This window comes from Condylura cristata, unplaced genomic scaffold (assembly GCF_000260355.1).
Source record: "Condylura cristata isolate star-nosed mole 26May11 unplaced genomic scaffold, ConCri1.0 scaffold00008, whole genome shotgun sequence".
Lineage (NCBI taxonomy): Eukaryota > Metazoa > Chordata > Mammalia > Eulipotyphla > Talpidae > Condylura > Condylura cristata.
The window spans coordinates 19,549,051-19,562,457 of NW_004567109.1; the positions used below are offsets into that span (position 1 = coordinate 19,549,051).

A 13,407-nucleotide genomic window follows, 5' to 3' on the forward strand; every position below is an offset into this window, starting at 1 on the left:
CTTGGGTGCCCTGGGTGCGGTCGCCAAACCAGTTGGGGGCACTGCACTCTCACCGGCAAGGCTGTGTATTCAGGAAGCCCCACTCTGTCACAACTGAGCACGCCCAAGGCGGTCTCCCGCGCACCTGACCCCGACGTCCGGAGAGGGAGCCTTGTGTTCTCGCTAGTCGCGCTCCCTAAACCCGCGGGAAAACGTAAAACTAAGGCAACCAACTTTCGCGGACCCGCCAGGGCCGCCACCAGCGCGACTGCAATGCCCCCGCGCAAGCACCAACATGGCCACCGGGTCGCGAGTGTATGTCGTCAGGCCGCAAAGCCTCCTGGGTGTTGTAGTCCTGCCTGTGGACTGGCTGCCTGATCGGGAAGCCGCCAGGTGATTGGGTGCCGGGGGAATCTTAAGCCGGCGACTTCTCATTCGTCAGCCAGAGGCAGTTTGAATTTGGTGTCGGCGGTAGCGCGTCTGGCGGGGATCGGCCAATCTTTATCTGGGGCCCGGTTTCTGGACAGCAGGTGAGCGCCGTGAGATTCCTTGTGCACAGGCCCGGAAGGAGAGAGGTTCCCCTACAGGCCTGGGACGCCGTTCGCCCTCTCCCGCCCCTTCGCGGTCCCTGGCTTCCCTGCGCCGTCTGCCGCTGACCCCTTGTGGCTCGGTACCCCGTTTTCCACAGCCTCCAGCCAAACGCCATGGCTCCGGCCAGGAAAGGCAGCCGTGGGGTGGCCAAGACCAACTCCTTACGGAGCCGAAAACTCGCCTCCTTTCTTAAGGATTTCGACCGGGAAGGTAAGGGCGGAGCCCCAGCCCAGGCTGCTGCCTGGGCACTCGCCGGGGGCCGCGGGGGATCGGGCTTGGCGGCTCGGACTCCAACCGCCTTACCCACCAGGTAACCCGTGCCCTGTCGGTTCTGCCTTTTCGCAGTGGAAATACGAAACAAACAGATTCAGTCAGACGGGGAGAAGCTCCTCAAGGAGATAGATAACCTGTACGAAATGGAGATTATGCGGCTCCCCAAGGCGCTGCGCGAGATGAACTGGCTGGAGTACTTCGGTAAGCGCGGCCAGTGTTTCCCGAGCCCCGGTCACCCGGACATCCCTCACCTAGCGTCCTCTGCGGCCGCTGTGGGAAACTGCCATCCTACCGCTTCCCCAGGCCCCTCTCACCCACTGGTAGCTTTCCCCACAATGCTCATCCTCACCTCGCCCGTAGGCAGATACACGTTTTCTCTAAAGAACAAAAGACTAAATATTTCAGGTTTTCTGAGCCAGAAGGGTTTCTGTAGCCACTACTAAGCTTTGCCGTCAGAGTTCCAGAAACTAATGAATGGGCGTGGCTGTGTTCCAGTGTGTTTATGCATACAGTGAAACGTGAACCTCACATAAACTCAATGTGTCACCAAATATTTTGTTTTTTGATATTTTATCCAAGCTTATAAAAATTAATAAATGATTGACTAACGTGATTTGTTACCAGAGCTCCCGTGGAAGGATAACCGCAACCAGCTCTTTCTGCAGATTCTGCAGGTATAAATGGCCAACTAAAAATGGACAAATCAAATGGTGAATTGCAAGGAAGGGCCCAAGGCTGTCCCTGGCCACAAGAAAGAATCCCATCCTAGTTCCCTGGTCCAGTCTTTTCTGCTGGGTTACCCTTTTCCTGTCTCCTTACTGTTATCTAGTTATTATCTTACTATTATCTATCCTGGATAGAAGTGTATCGTAGGCTTTTAATTATCATTTGACTGAAACTTTTGCTAATCTGTTTGTTTGCAAATCCATCTGTTTACAAATATTCCTTGGGCATGTGTCAGTCACAGTGTTACATAATGAAGAGGCACTGGGGAATCAAAGAAACTGAAAATCATAAATACCACAAAAGAGATAGAGTAATGGTCTCCTGTACACTTTTGAAGTGCTTCCTGTGCAAGACTGGGGTTTGCCAAGGGTTTCACATATAGGAACTAATTTTATCCCCATAGATACTGTGTTCATTATTCATACTGCTCATGTTTTTATAGATGACAGCTAAGACACACAGATTGGTACTTTGCCCAAGGGCTCACAGACCAGTTAGTGGCAGTCTATTTTCTGGTTCCAAAACCTGAGTTCTTAACTGTTACATGAGATACATACAAAGGTGCCTGGCAGGAGGACTAACATTTTATTCTTCATCTGAATCTGCCAAGACCTTCATTCAACAAACACTTACTACATACCTTTTGCATGTCATTTTTGCCAGAAGCTATGGATGGTATTTCTGTCCTCCAGGAATTCATTTGAAGCTCGTTGGACACTTAAACAGCTCTGGGTACTTATTGGGTATGATGAGCGTGCGCAGCTAACTCAAAGTGGCAGCAGTCTGTTTGGTAGAAAAATAACAGAATTTTGGGTTTGAGCTAAGTTTTGGAGGATGAATTAGGTATTTGACAAATACAAAGGAGTATTTCGGTAGGAAACACTAATAAATATCAAGACACTAAGTCACGAGAGACTGAGGCACATTTGAGAAATAAAAGGAACCTTAACGGAGCATAGACTAGGTCATGACAGGGATGCGTCGAGGTTAGACTAGATCGTGAATACTAGAGATTGAATGTGCAAGGACTTAAGTTGGTCCAGTTTTAGAGACATAAATGTTTGTATCTGGGAAGATGGTTTATCATTAAAACCTATTGTTAACTAAACGACATGTTCTTTTTTTAAGCCCTGGGAGGAAACAAAGGTGCCCTAGAAAAAGCAGCAACGGTAAGTGGCCTGTCCTAGTTTTGAACAGCGTGTTGGTTTTTAAGTTTAATCCAGTCACGAAACCCATCAGTGGGTACTTGCTGTGGAGGAAGATCCGTAAGGGGACATTATCTGTGTAACTGAAAAACTGTAATTGTCAAATGCTGAGTATATGAAGCACAAATAGTTTCAAACTCTGTGAAAGGAGACAGGCCTATTTGGGGCAGGCTTCGTGCAGCCCTTTGCCCTGACTGCTGCATAGAAGTAAAAATCCTCGAACCAGGTTCCTTTTGTCACTGGTCATTACACACTGACATTACACAGTGTCATGGCAGTGCTCTGGGGCTCTCGGGATTCGCCACCCAGCTCACTGATCCTTTCCACTCTTAGTACCAGGACTGAAGGCAGTAAGATGGGGAGGCAATATCCATTCAGTAGCCACCAGCCACATGTAGTTACTTAAATTTATTTAAAAGAAAAAAATACTTCATTTCCTCAGACACATCAGCTACATTTCAAATGTTCAGTAGCCACATATGACTAGTGGCCACTGAACTGGTAGTTCAGAAATAGAACATTGCTTCCCCTCTAGAAAGCTCTGTTGCACCATAGTGGGACTGGTCCAGAGGAATTCACAGAGACCCAGGGCACCCTGAATGCATCTGCACACATACATTTGTGTCATTCTGGGAAGAAAGTTTACTATAGCCTCCATCAGATTTACAAAGTGAACCCCAAAATCTACATTCTTTTATGTGTTGGTCATTTGGTCTCTGGAGCCTCACAATTTGAAAGGGTCTGACTGCATAAAGGGAAGCATAGTAGTACTGAATAGCAGCTCTTCAGCCTCAGAAGTTAAAAGGCTCTCAGGGGCAGCTATTCGATCAGAGGGAAATGAGAACATTTGTATAGACGGGGTGGGCATAATAAAAAAATAAAATCAAGAGCTAGTAAAATGTTCTCAATCCATGTTTACTCTTTCTTTATATGTTTCTCCTGCACAATTTTGATCTAATGGTTCAAAGGAATTAACCTCTGAGATGAACTCACTCATTAGCTAATACATTACCCTGTTATTTAATCAGACAAAGAACTACCACAGCTTCTAATATGATAAGATCTCCAATGTTATCACACAAAATCTAGAGAAATCTAGCCTTAGTTAATCTGACTTAAAACCCAGGGAAGGAAAGATTCTTTGGTATCAAAGTTCTTTATTAGGATGTGAGAAACTCCCAGAACCACTTCCAGGAATGGTGGTTCTTAGCATATATCATGCTCGTGGCTGTGATTTTCTATTGAAAGGACACAAATCATATGAGGAGAGAGTGCATGGGACAAAGTTCAGAGGAAGCCAGGTTCCAGGTCCCAAAAATTCTCCATCAATGGAGTCCTAGCAGGACTTGTTTAGTTCAACACAACAAACTCCTTAGAGACTCAATAGCCAGAGTTTTACTGGGGACATCTTCTACCTAGCATATACCAAATTCCAGACTTTCCAGAGGGAAAGTATATGCTTAGCATAAATCATTTTACTGGGGACATCTTCTACCTAGCATATACCAAATTCCAGACTTCAGAGGGAAAGTACATGCTTAGCATAAATCATATTGTTGGTACAAAGCTTAGGGAGAGTGATCCATCCAAGTTAGGGAATGATAAGAACGCCGAAGTCTAAGTTCATACTCGGTTCTCCCGTACCAACCATAGATCAATGATGTAAACGGGCATTTCTAAAGATAAACAGCAGTTTTTCTTTAAAGATTCATTATTCAGGCCCTCCCTTGTGGCGCAGTGGGTTAAAGCACTGCACTAAGAAGCTTAAGCCACTTCTGCATAAGTTCGATTCCTGCCTGCCCCGGAGGAGATCCACATGGCGAGGCAGACTTCTCCTAGCCCGCCCGCTGCTCCCCTCAGCAGTGTACTTCCTCCATCTGCCTGTTCTGCTCCCCGCTCTGTCTCTGGTGACTCCTCTCACCCTCCGTGTCTCTGGCCTGTACCCCAGTTCTGTATAAATAAATCTTTTTAAAAAAATTCATTATTCATACAAGAACTGGGTGTAGAATAGAGATGAGGGGGTGGGATGATTTACCAGAGACAGAGTGGGGAGCAGAACAGGCGGATCTACTGAAATAAAACACTGCTGAGGGGAGCAGTGGCCAAGACTAGAGAGGTCTGCTGTGCCATGTGGGTCACCTCCCTGGCTGGCCAGGGGTAGAACTCATGGATAGAACTCAAACTGCAGTGGTTGGCGATAGCTTGATAGTGCTATGTACCACCAGGGAGGCCTTGATAACAGTCTAGATATTTGTCGCTGCTGTGTTAATTCTCTTGGACATTGGTTATCAGGAGCCTGCCACCAGTGATACTTTATAACATGCCAGTTGTTTCCAGAGAGTACAGAAAGTTACCCACCACTTTCATTCTCTCAACCAAAACTAAAGAACAGTTTTTTCCTAAACTGAATAATCTCTGAATTCTCCTGAGCAATTCAAGTGGTCCTCACCAATCCAGGGATGTGATCTGTGTCAAACCTACTTTGTAACACCTCTTCTGATGTTTACACGTGACCTACAAGGAAAGGGCTATGAATCAAGCCTACTCCCATGCATACAGGGTGTCACCACCAAGACTAAGAAAACAAATTTTATTGAAAGGCAGTGGGAGCCTTTTCAAAGGGACAGGAGCACAACAGAAAGTCTGAGACTTTTTAGACTTAAAAAAAATGACAAGTCTGCATAACCACAAATGTAGATACATATTATTAGACACTGTTATTTGCTAGTGGGATGTAAATAAGTACTGAGGGCTTATGTGCCCTATAACTGTAATACTCTACCTGTAAGTTTACAGCCAAGAGAAAACTTGCACATCAGACACAAGACAGTTCAAAGTAAGTGTTTGTAATGGTAACAGGACATTGGCAAATCCATTGTGAGATGATGTCACAGTGGAAAATTATGAAACAGTAAAAACAAATTAAATACAGTCAAAGAGGGACCACAAAACAAAAAATTTTAAGCATATGTACGTGTGGGGCATGCATCTATGCGCAGGTAGAATGATACTGCTTATCTCTTGGGAATAATAGGAGACCGGTTCCTTGGAGAGGCAAAGAAGTAAAACAATAGAAAAATTATTGGCAATGTTCTAGGTGGTACGTTTATGGGATCTCACTATACTATGTTATATCTAACTTGTAATTATTGATCTTTTATGTTTCAAATAATTATTTTTAAGTCTTAAGGTATTTTTCGTTATATTTGATGGGATGTGTCTGTTGTCACAGGCTGACCTGGATATCACAGAAATAAACAAACTAACAACAGAAGCTATTCAGACACCCCTGAAATCTGCCAGAGGTAAGTACTTTTCAGAACCCCTTGTTGAAGCGAGGGAGCCAAAGCCTAGGATGGTTGGCTGCTCAGGGGGAGCCTCTTGGTGGAAACCCTTCCCTGTAATATCTGGCCCTCTGTCTTATAAATCTAAACATTTAACTTTGGCACCTGCATTCAGTTAACTGTGTGCAGGACTGAAATGAACTGATACTGTTAAGACTGATACATACATTGAGAGCCTCCCTGGTGGCACAGGAGTTAAGTCTCAGTTCTAAGTCTCTCCAGCCACTGAGGCATGAGTTTGATTCCCCTGCAAGGACCCAGCACCCACATGGCACAGCAGACCTCTCCTGTCTCACCTACTCCTCCCCACAGCAGTATATATCAGTAGCTCTGCCTGTTCTGCTTCCCACTGTCTCTGGTGAATCCTCTCACCCCCTGCACCTGTTGCTTACATTCCAGTTCTTGTATGCATAAATAAAATAAGCCTTTTTTTAAAAAAAGACTGATAAATGAGCTAAATGGAAGTGAAAGGATACCAACACTGTTGTCTGCTGCTCTGGGTTAGAGAGGTGAGTGAGCTTTAGGAGTGTATTAGTCTCGGGGAAGCCATCTGAGACTCCCCTAGTGTGACAGCAGGGTTAGAACTGTAAAAGGAGTAACTCAGCATGTGGAACACACGTTTCCAGTCTCTTGCTAGCCTATAAAATGGCTACTCCCTTTTATTGCTGAGGAAACGGAGACACGACGATGAGAGCCATGTGACTGTAGCCAACTGCTAGGTCAGCTAGGCCCCAAGCTCAGGCTGTCTGCTGCAGGCGTGCATTCCGTCAGAATGCCTGGCTGCCCTCTTGGGGTCACAGGGGTGTCTTAGCCTCCATGATTATCTTTTCCTAAATCCTTTGAAAAGTCATCCTTATACTAGGCCTATTTCTTGATTACAGCCTATAATTGCTTAAGTTTTATTTTCTCTAAGAAGTGTGAATTCTTGGAAGCTCCCAACTGTTTACACTATTTCTGATAGCACGAAAGATAATGCAAGTGGATGAAATGATAGTGGAAGAAGAAGAAAAAGAAGAGACTAAAACTAAGAATCATCAAACTTTGCGGGTAAGTAGGCACTCTGGAGTGGGGAATGGGGGCAAAGAAATCCAGGAATATGTAAAATAGTGTTGTCCTCCCAGAGTTCAGACTCATCAAGGAGATCCCCTCTCTCCTTAAGTGACCAATGACATATAGTGATCACAGAACTTAAGTGCATGGAGCATCGAAGGGAATCTGTCAGGACTTACCTTCCCCATTAAGTCCCAGGCAGGCTTTTAAAGGTGACTGAGTTTCCATGCGCTGGAGAAGGGCATTGCAGGAGGCAGGCGAGTGTCTGGTCAAGGAACAGGAGCAGGCTGGTGTGGCTGGGCTCCACGTTGAAGGCAACTGGGGAGAGTAGGAGCCAGATAGTAGCCTTGTGTGCCAAGCTGGGGAGTTTGCATTTCATTATGTGCTAAGTGACATGATCACATCAGTGTTCAGACACTGCTCACAATAACCAGGAGGGAGAAAAAGGAAGGCGTTTGGGAGGCACTGTAAATTTTTTAGTGTTTTCTTTTTAGGTAATGTTGATTTATAATGTAATTCTTGAACTCAGGCACTGACCCTATAAAAAGGGATGATTTTGAGATTAGTGTCCAACAGGAAGAATGGACAAGATGGTGACGGTGACTGAATAGGTTTCTAGCACAGGCTGCTAGCCAGAGGGATGCCCCCTGGAGGAAAAGTGGCCTGAGCTGGGGTGAAGGGCAACAGTTAATGTGTCACTAGTCTTGCTCTGAAGGCACAGGTCCCTGTGGGAGTCAGTGGGGCTGTGTAGGGGAAGCATGGGGAGGGGGGCTGAGGATGGACACTAGGAGGGAGGTAGATAGAAGAGCTCATGGGCCCACTGCAGGGGAGCTGGGAAGCTGGGCGGGTATCTCAGCAGACAAGGGAGTGGGGAACTGTGTCGAAGAGTCAGGAACGGTCCATGTGGGGTCTCTCCCAGGACTCTGGGTGGGGCAGTGACCGCTGAGGATTCCTCAGATTGAGCACCCCAAAGCCTTTATGCACGTTATGTAAAGTGGGGGCTGGAGGCAGGAACAAGCCAGGTTGCAATCCGTTAAAGAGACTTTAAACCTTTAATCTTGGCCAAAATTCTCAATTTTGAAGATCCAGCTTGTAGGAGTCCTTACTTGATCATTATATTCTGAATTATTTATAAGTCGCTGGATTCTGTGAGACAGACCTATGTTCAGTGTTAAGTTTTCTTTTCCAGAGTTGGTCTCCACCTCCCAACTATTTTTTACCCTTGCTTACCTTTCTTCTTTATAGAGCTCTATGTGATCTTTCATTTTATTGTAATTTTAGGTCAAACGGTGTCCTCCATCCAAGAAGAGAACCCAGTCCATTCAAGGGAAGGGCAGAACCAAAAGGTAGTGGGGTTTTCCCAATGTAGATGTTTTGGGGTTTATTGGAGAACCCCACATATGAAGGTGAAACAGGAGGTGAGAAGGACTTTTGTTCTCACGTCCAAGTAGTTTAAGCTCTGAATCCTTAAGTGTCTGGCTGGAGGGGCCACTAGAACGGACTTGACCCAACTTCACCTGTCCTGCCACCCATAACCTGTCCTCCCCACTTTTTTTTTTTTCCCCAAACTTGAAGCGAGAAGGTAGCGTAGTCAGGCCCATTTGTGTTTAGTTGACTGACAGTCCACGGGCAGAGCTACCCCAGCCTTTTTCTCAAAATGTTCCTTCTGGCCCTGTGTAAAGGGCTGGACCCTTGGAAGCCCCTAGATACAGGGTGTGTTGTTCAGCACAGCATCTGACATGGTGCTCTCCAAGCTTTACCTACCTCTGCTGCTGCCATGGGACTGAGAGTTGGCAACCTAATGGTCACTACGTATCTGCAGGTCAAGCCATTGCAACACTGTTACGCCAGCCGTGGGTCGACTGGAGTTATCTATGGTGAAACCAACTCCAGGCCTGACGCCCAGGTTTGACTCAAGGTGAGTGTTGACAGCCCAGTCAGAAAGAAGGGTGCTGAGGAAATACTCCTGAATCCTGGCCTGGGAAGCCCTCTCAGAGGAGACTTTTCTAAGGCTTCTGAGCATGGTTCGTTCACCTGTTTTCAGTGACAAAATGATTCTTCATCTGATGGAAGGAAAACATCCTGTCTCAGTCACTAGGGGGCTTCCAGTGACATTCTTGGTCCTTTCTGACCAAATGAGAAAATTGACACATTTTGGGAAACCTGTAGAAATAAGAATGCTCCAGCATAGTGAACACCTTCATAGGGCTGTTTAGCTACATACCATAAGAGAGGATCTTCATTCAAAACAAGGTGGGCTTGTGAGTGCTGGTGGGCACAGGCTTTGTGATCACGTGCATCTTGGAGGAGGGAGCAGAGCTGCATGTCCCAGAGGAGCCCACATGGGAAGGTTCTAGAAGGATCCATTAGGAATTGAGAGCGGTTGTCTCTGGCGGAGAGTAAGGAAGACTGATTCTTTGGTTTTTTTCCCATGTGCTTCTAGCAAAGGCCATTTGGGCAGGACAGGTAGCAGCATTTTAACTGTCTTGAGAAAGTTTGGGAATTAATATCTGAATCATCTCCTTTTGACCTTGGAAAATTCCTCTTGATGAAAGCACCTAGCCAACTCTTGGAAATACTTTAACCATAGTTTATGGATGGGCGGCTGATGGGTGCCTGGTGTCCACATGAGCTTGGACCTAAGTCTACGTGGCTTTCATGAAATGTATGTTTGATAATTACAATCTCCTCTCTCCAGCTGTGTTTAGTCATTACCACTTGAAAAAATTTCCCTTTAAATTTAGAACTTGCCTTCTTAGAAATGTGTGACTTGAATACCGCAGCTTGAGGCCAGATGGAGACTGGAAGGGCCAACGGCGCCTGGTGTCATTCAATCTGCCAACCCATCTTTACAGAGATTTTCCCGTTTTGTAGGGTCTTCAAGACCCCAGGCCTGCGTACTCCAGCAGCTAGAGAGCGGATTTACAATGTCTCGGTGAATGGCAGCCCTCTCGCAGACAGCAGAGAGATTTTCCTCACAGTGCCAGTGGGAGGCGGAGAGGTAATGTCCCCAGAGGGAAACTGGGCCTCCCCATGCTGCTCCTTCAATCTTTCCCCTTGGCCTGCTTCCCTGCCCCACACTTCTTTCAGTTGCATGGATACTGCTCTCCGTACTTCTGTAGGACTTGGAACCCAGTTTCTCTCCTAGGTCTGGGGCCCAGACTGAGGATCATGGCCCAGCTTTGGGTGCCATTTGTTCACCAGCTCTTTTTTGCCTGCCTGTCCATCTTGTGGCAGGCCTGAGATGTAGGCGACATGGCTGCTACTCAAGAAGCCGTTCAGTGTCACGATGTGTTTATGTTCAGTGCCGTGGCACACATGCAGTAATAGAGATGCCAGAGGAGGGCACCATCAGGGCCCATCCTGTGTACCAAGGGCAGCATGAGCTGCATCCTGTCACTCCAGTGGTTTTGAAGCAAACACAGCCTGGCTTTCTGGGCAGCGTGGAGCACGCCCCTTGGCTCCAGCCACAGGAGATAGTCTCTCTTGAGTGCAGGTGTGCATGACATTCCTAAGTTAGTGTGCAGCGCTGTACCTGTTTGATCTGGCCCCTGGCCCAGTGGAAGCACTGATGTCCCGATCTCCTGAGGGCTGACAACCCCACCTTACCCAATTACACCCCAAGTGCGAGCTATCAAGGGGAACCCCTGAGGCACTTTGGGCTGCTGGATGGAGATTCCTGTCCTAAGGAATGAGTCAGTGTAATCCTCGCTCCCTTCCACACAGAGCATCCGGTTACTGGCCAGTGACTTGCAGAGAGTGGACATCGCACAGCTGGATCCAGAGGCCTTGGGAAACGTCAGGAAGCTCTCCGTAAGTCTCAGTTCCACAGCATACAGGAGGTCTCTCAGCTTTCCTGGCTTAACTCGCTCAGGGCTGTCTTTCGGCCCCGTGCCTCTGCTTTTTACCTGGCATTGTGCCTTCCCCACCCAAGGGAGCATGCTGCTGTCCTGCTCACAGCAGCGAGTCTATCCCCGGATGAATTCCAAGTATTGACTGTCCCAGGGTGCCTGCCAGGGGCTGTGGCACAGCACAGTCAAATGCTGCTCTCACTGTCCACTGGGAACTGACACCTCTCAGTGTAACATGGGGAGGGGCTGGTTACATGGAGTCGCAGACAATCAAAGAAAGCCCGATAGCCATGCCTCTGGCAGGGACAGTAGCTGGGGCCCCGCTCTGTGCACCAGCTCCCCTAGTGGTGTCTGTGAGGCCTGTACACCATTTCTCCTTTACCTCTTCAGGCCCTTTAGCAGAAAGCCTCCACAAGGCTTGTGGTTCTGCTGCCCTAGTATTGGTTTGGATTTGGCTTTGGGCAGCCCTAGTGTATCTGCAGTTTCTTGCCCTGGCTGTCTAGTTTCTTGGTTTAATGGAACTACTCAAGTGGCACAACATAATTGGTTGCCGCAGCTTTGGTTGGCTGGGCCTCCCTCCAGTCCGCATGAGCTTGGGTAGTGGACAGGAACACTTATTGCCAGCTTGGCCAAAGGCTGGCCCTTCTTGGTTGCGATGGGTACCTCCAAGGACCCACCTGTGGGTGGGCTGTTTTTCCAAAGACATTCCGCTGAATGTGGGCCCAGTGCCTAGTCCCCCACACAGCTACTCAAAACCGGTACCACCCTAAAGCCTTAATGTGGGAAGATTGCGCCTTCACCGTCTCACGTGCCAGGTAACTTATTCAGAATGCAAAATGGCAATTCAGAGATCAGTTCTTTTGTGACACAAGTGGAAGGTTCAAGACAGCCAGTGGTATGCTGTCAGACTAGGCTAAGGGCTGCCTGGGCCACCTTGCCAAGGGCCAGCATCTCGGTGACCTCTCTCCTCTTCCCTCCTAGAGCCGTCTCGCCCAGATCTGCAGCAGCATCCGGACTCACAGATGAGGCTGCTCTTCCGAGCCCGGCTGACAGGGTGGAATTGCAGTGGGCACTTCTGGGACCCTGAAGAGGTCTTTCCCTTCAGCCTTATTTTTTGAGTGTGAAGTTCCAGAACAGGGTCTGATGTTCCTCTTCTTCCTACTCAAGCTTTTTTTCCCCAAGTTGTTTTAATCTCCCTTTCTCAAGACTTTTGTACACACTGAGCAAGTTTATCTGTATACCGATATGTTAACTTTTAGTAGCTCTCAGTATAATCAGTTTTCAATAAAGGTGAAGTTTTTTCTAATCAGAACACAGCCTGCCTGTCATCTCCAATCTGCTAACTGCACTGGAGACAGTAAGAGGCTCAGATGATTTTATAGGGGCCTTTGAACAACTTTGCTCAGAATATACAGAGACCTCTATTTCAGGCAGATATTTCTGATAACTGGAAGAGGCCTCACCCCAAGATCTGGGACCTAGGTAATTTCAACCCTACCCAACCAACCCAAGTAAGCTTCACCAGCATCTCTGATCCTTGAGCTAGACACATGGAAGGACAAAATCTGGATATCTATGTTTACCTGTATGGTCCAGTCTTGATGGCCGGAGACAAAGCAGGCACAGGTAATGTGATCACGCTCCTCACTTCCCAAAGAGCCAAGGCCCTCGCCAGTCCACTTGCAAAAGTTCTTCCTACACTGGGAATGATTGTGGAAGAGAAAACAGTCTGGTGTCCTTACTTAGGTCATCTGGCGGCTGATGAAGACCCTTTGGCAAGTGCCAGCTGGAATAAAGGTTATTCATTTCAAGAAATAATCACTGGAGACAACCTAGACTTAAAGGGGATAAGGACCCAACATGCTTTGCCCAGAGCCACCCTCCCCCATGCTTCTCCTTTGCAGATCTGCTCACTGCACCAAACTGTGGGGAATGTGTAGCACGTAGCAAGTGCCTAATAAATACCAACCACCCAGCAGAGATCAGTCCATCCCATACTGAGAAGGTAATCAGGTCACCAACCTGGGCTTAAAGCATAGGCTGAACTCACAGGACTGAATACTTGCAAAGACAAGTTGAATCTTACAGCCAATCTGTCCAAAAAGGCCCCAGCTGACATCAGCTGACATACTTTGTTGTTTTTTTTTTTTTTTCCAAATTAGTTGTTAGTAATTTAAACATTGAGAGATACAACAAAAATGACTGCCAACCTCTGCACAATAAGCTCTAGACACCTGGACCAGTCAGCTGAGGCTGAGGCAGGGCAGCCACTGGCTCTCGGAGAAGCCCCTTCCCCAAAGCAGTCCCTGCTGGATCCCTTCTCTGTGCTGTTCCTTCACCCCTTGTGGGTGGCTTGCTTTGTGCCCTCAGCCGTGTGAGGGAGGCTGG

At 47.3% G+C, this 13,407-nt stretch overlaps 1 protein-coding gene across 1 annotated transcript; it reads left to right on the plus strand.

The window, feature by feature from the left end:
• The first annotated feature begins 401 nt into the window (after positions 1-401).
• Positions 402-12,325, plus strand: CDCA8 (cell division cycle associated 8). Its single transcript, XM_004678812.2, has 11 exons — positions 402-509; positions 668-780; positions 916-1,044; positions 2,698-2,738; positions 6,007-6,079; positions 7,080-7,165; positions 8,450-8,514; positions 8,991-9,086; positions 10,043-10,169; positions 10,895-10,981; positions 12,001-12,325. The coding sequence occupies exons 2-11, from the start codon at positions 684-686 to the stop codon at positions 12,043-12,045; spliced, it is 846 nt and encodes a 281-aa protein (XP_004678869.1). The 5' UTR covers positions 402-509; positions 668-683; the 3' UTR covers positions 12,046-12,325.
• Positions 12,326-13,407: the final 1,082 nt, after the last annotated feature.

What these genes read in the sequence shown, in the direction of transcription:
- CDCA8 (XM_004678812.2), top strand. Translation starts at nt 684, where the DNA reads ATGGCTCCGGCCAGGAAAGGCAGCCGTGGGGTGGCCAAGACCAACTCC. An exon ending in CCCTAGAAAAAGCAGCAACG is followed by an intron (nt 2,739 to 6,006) that starts GTAAGTGGCCTG and finishes CTGTTGTCACAG; the next exon opens with GCTGACCTGGATATCACAGA. An exon ending in ACCCCTGAAATCTGCCAGAG is followed by an intron (nt 6,080 to 7,079) that starts GTAAGTACTTTT and finishes TATTTCTGATAG; the next exon opens with CACGAAAGATAATGCAAGTG.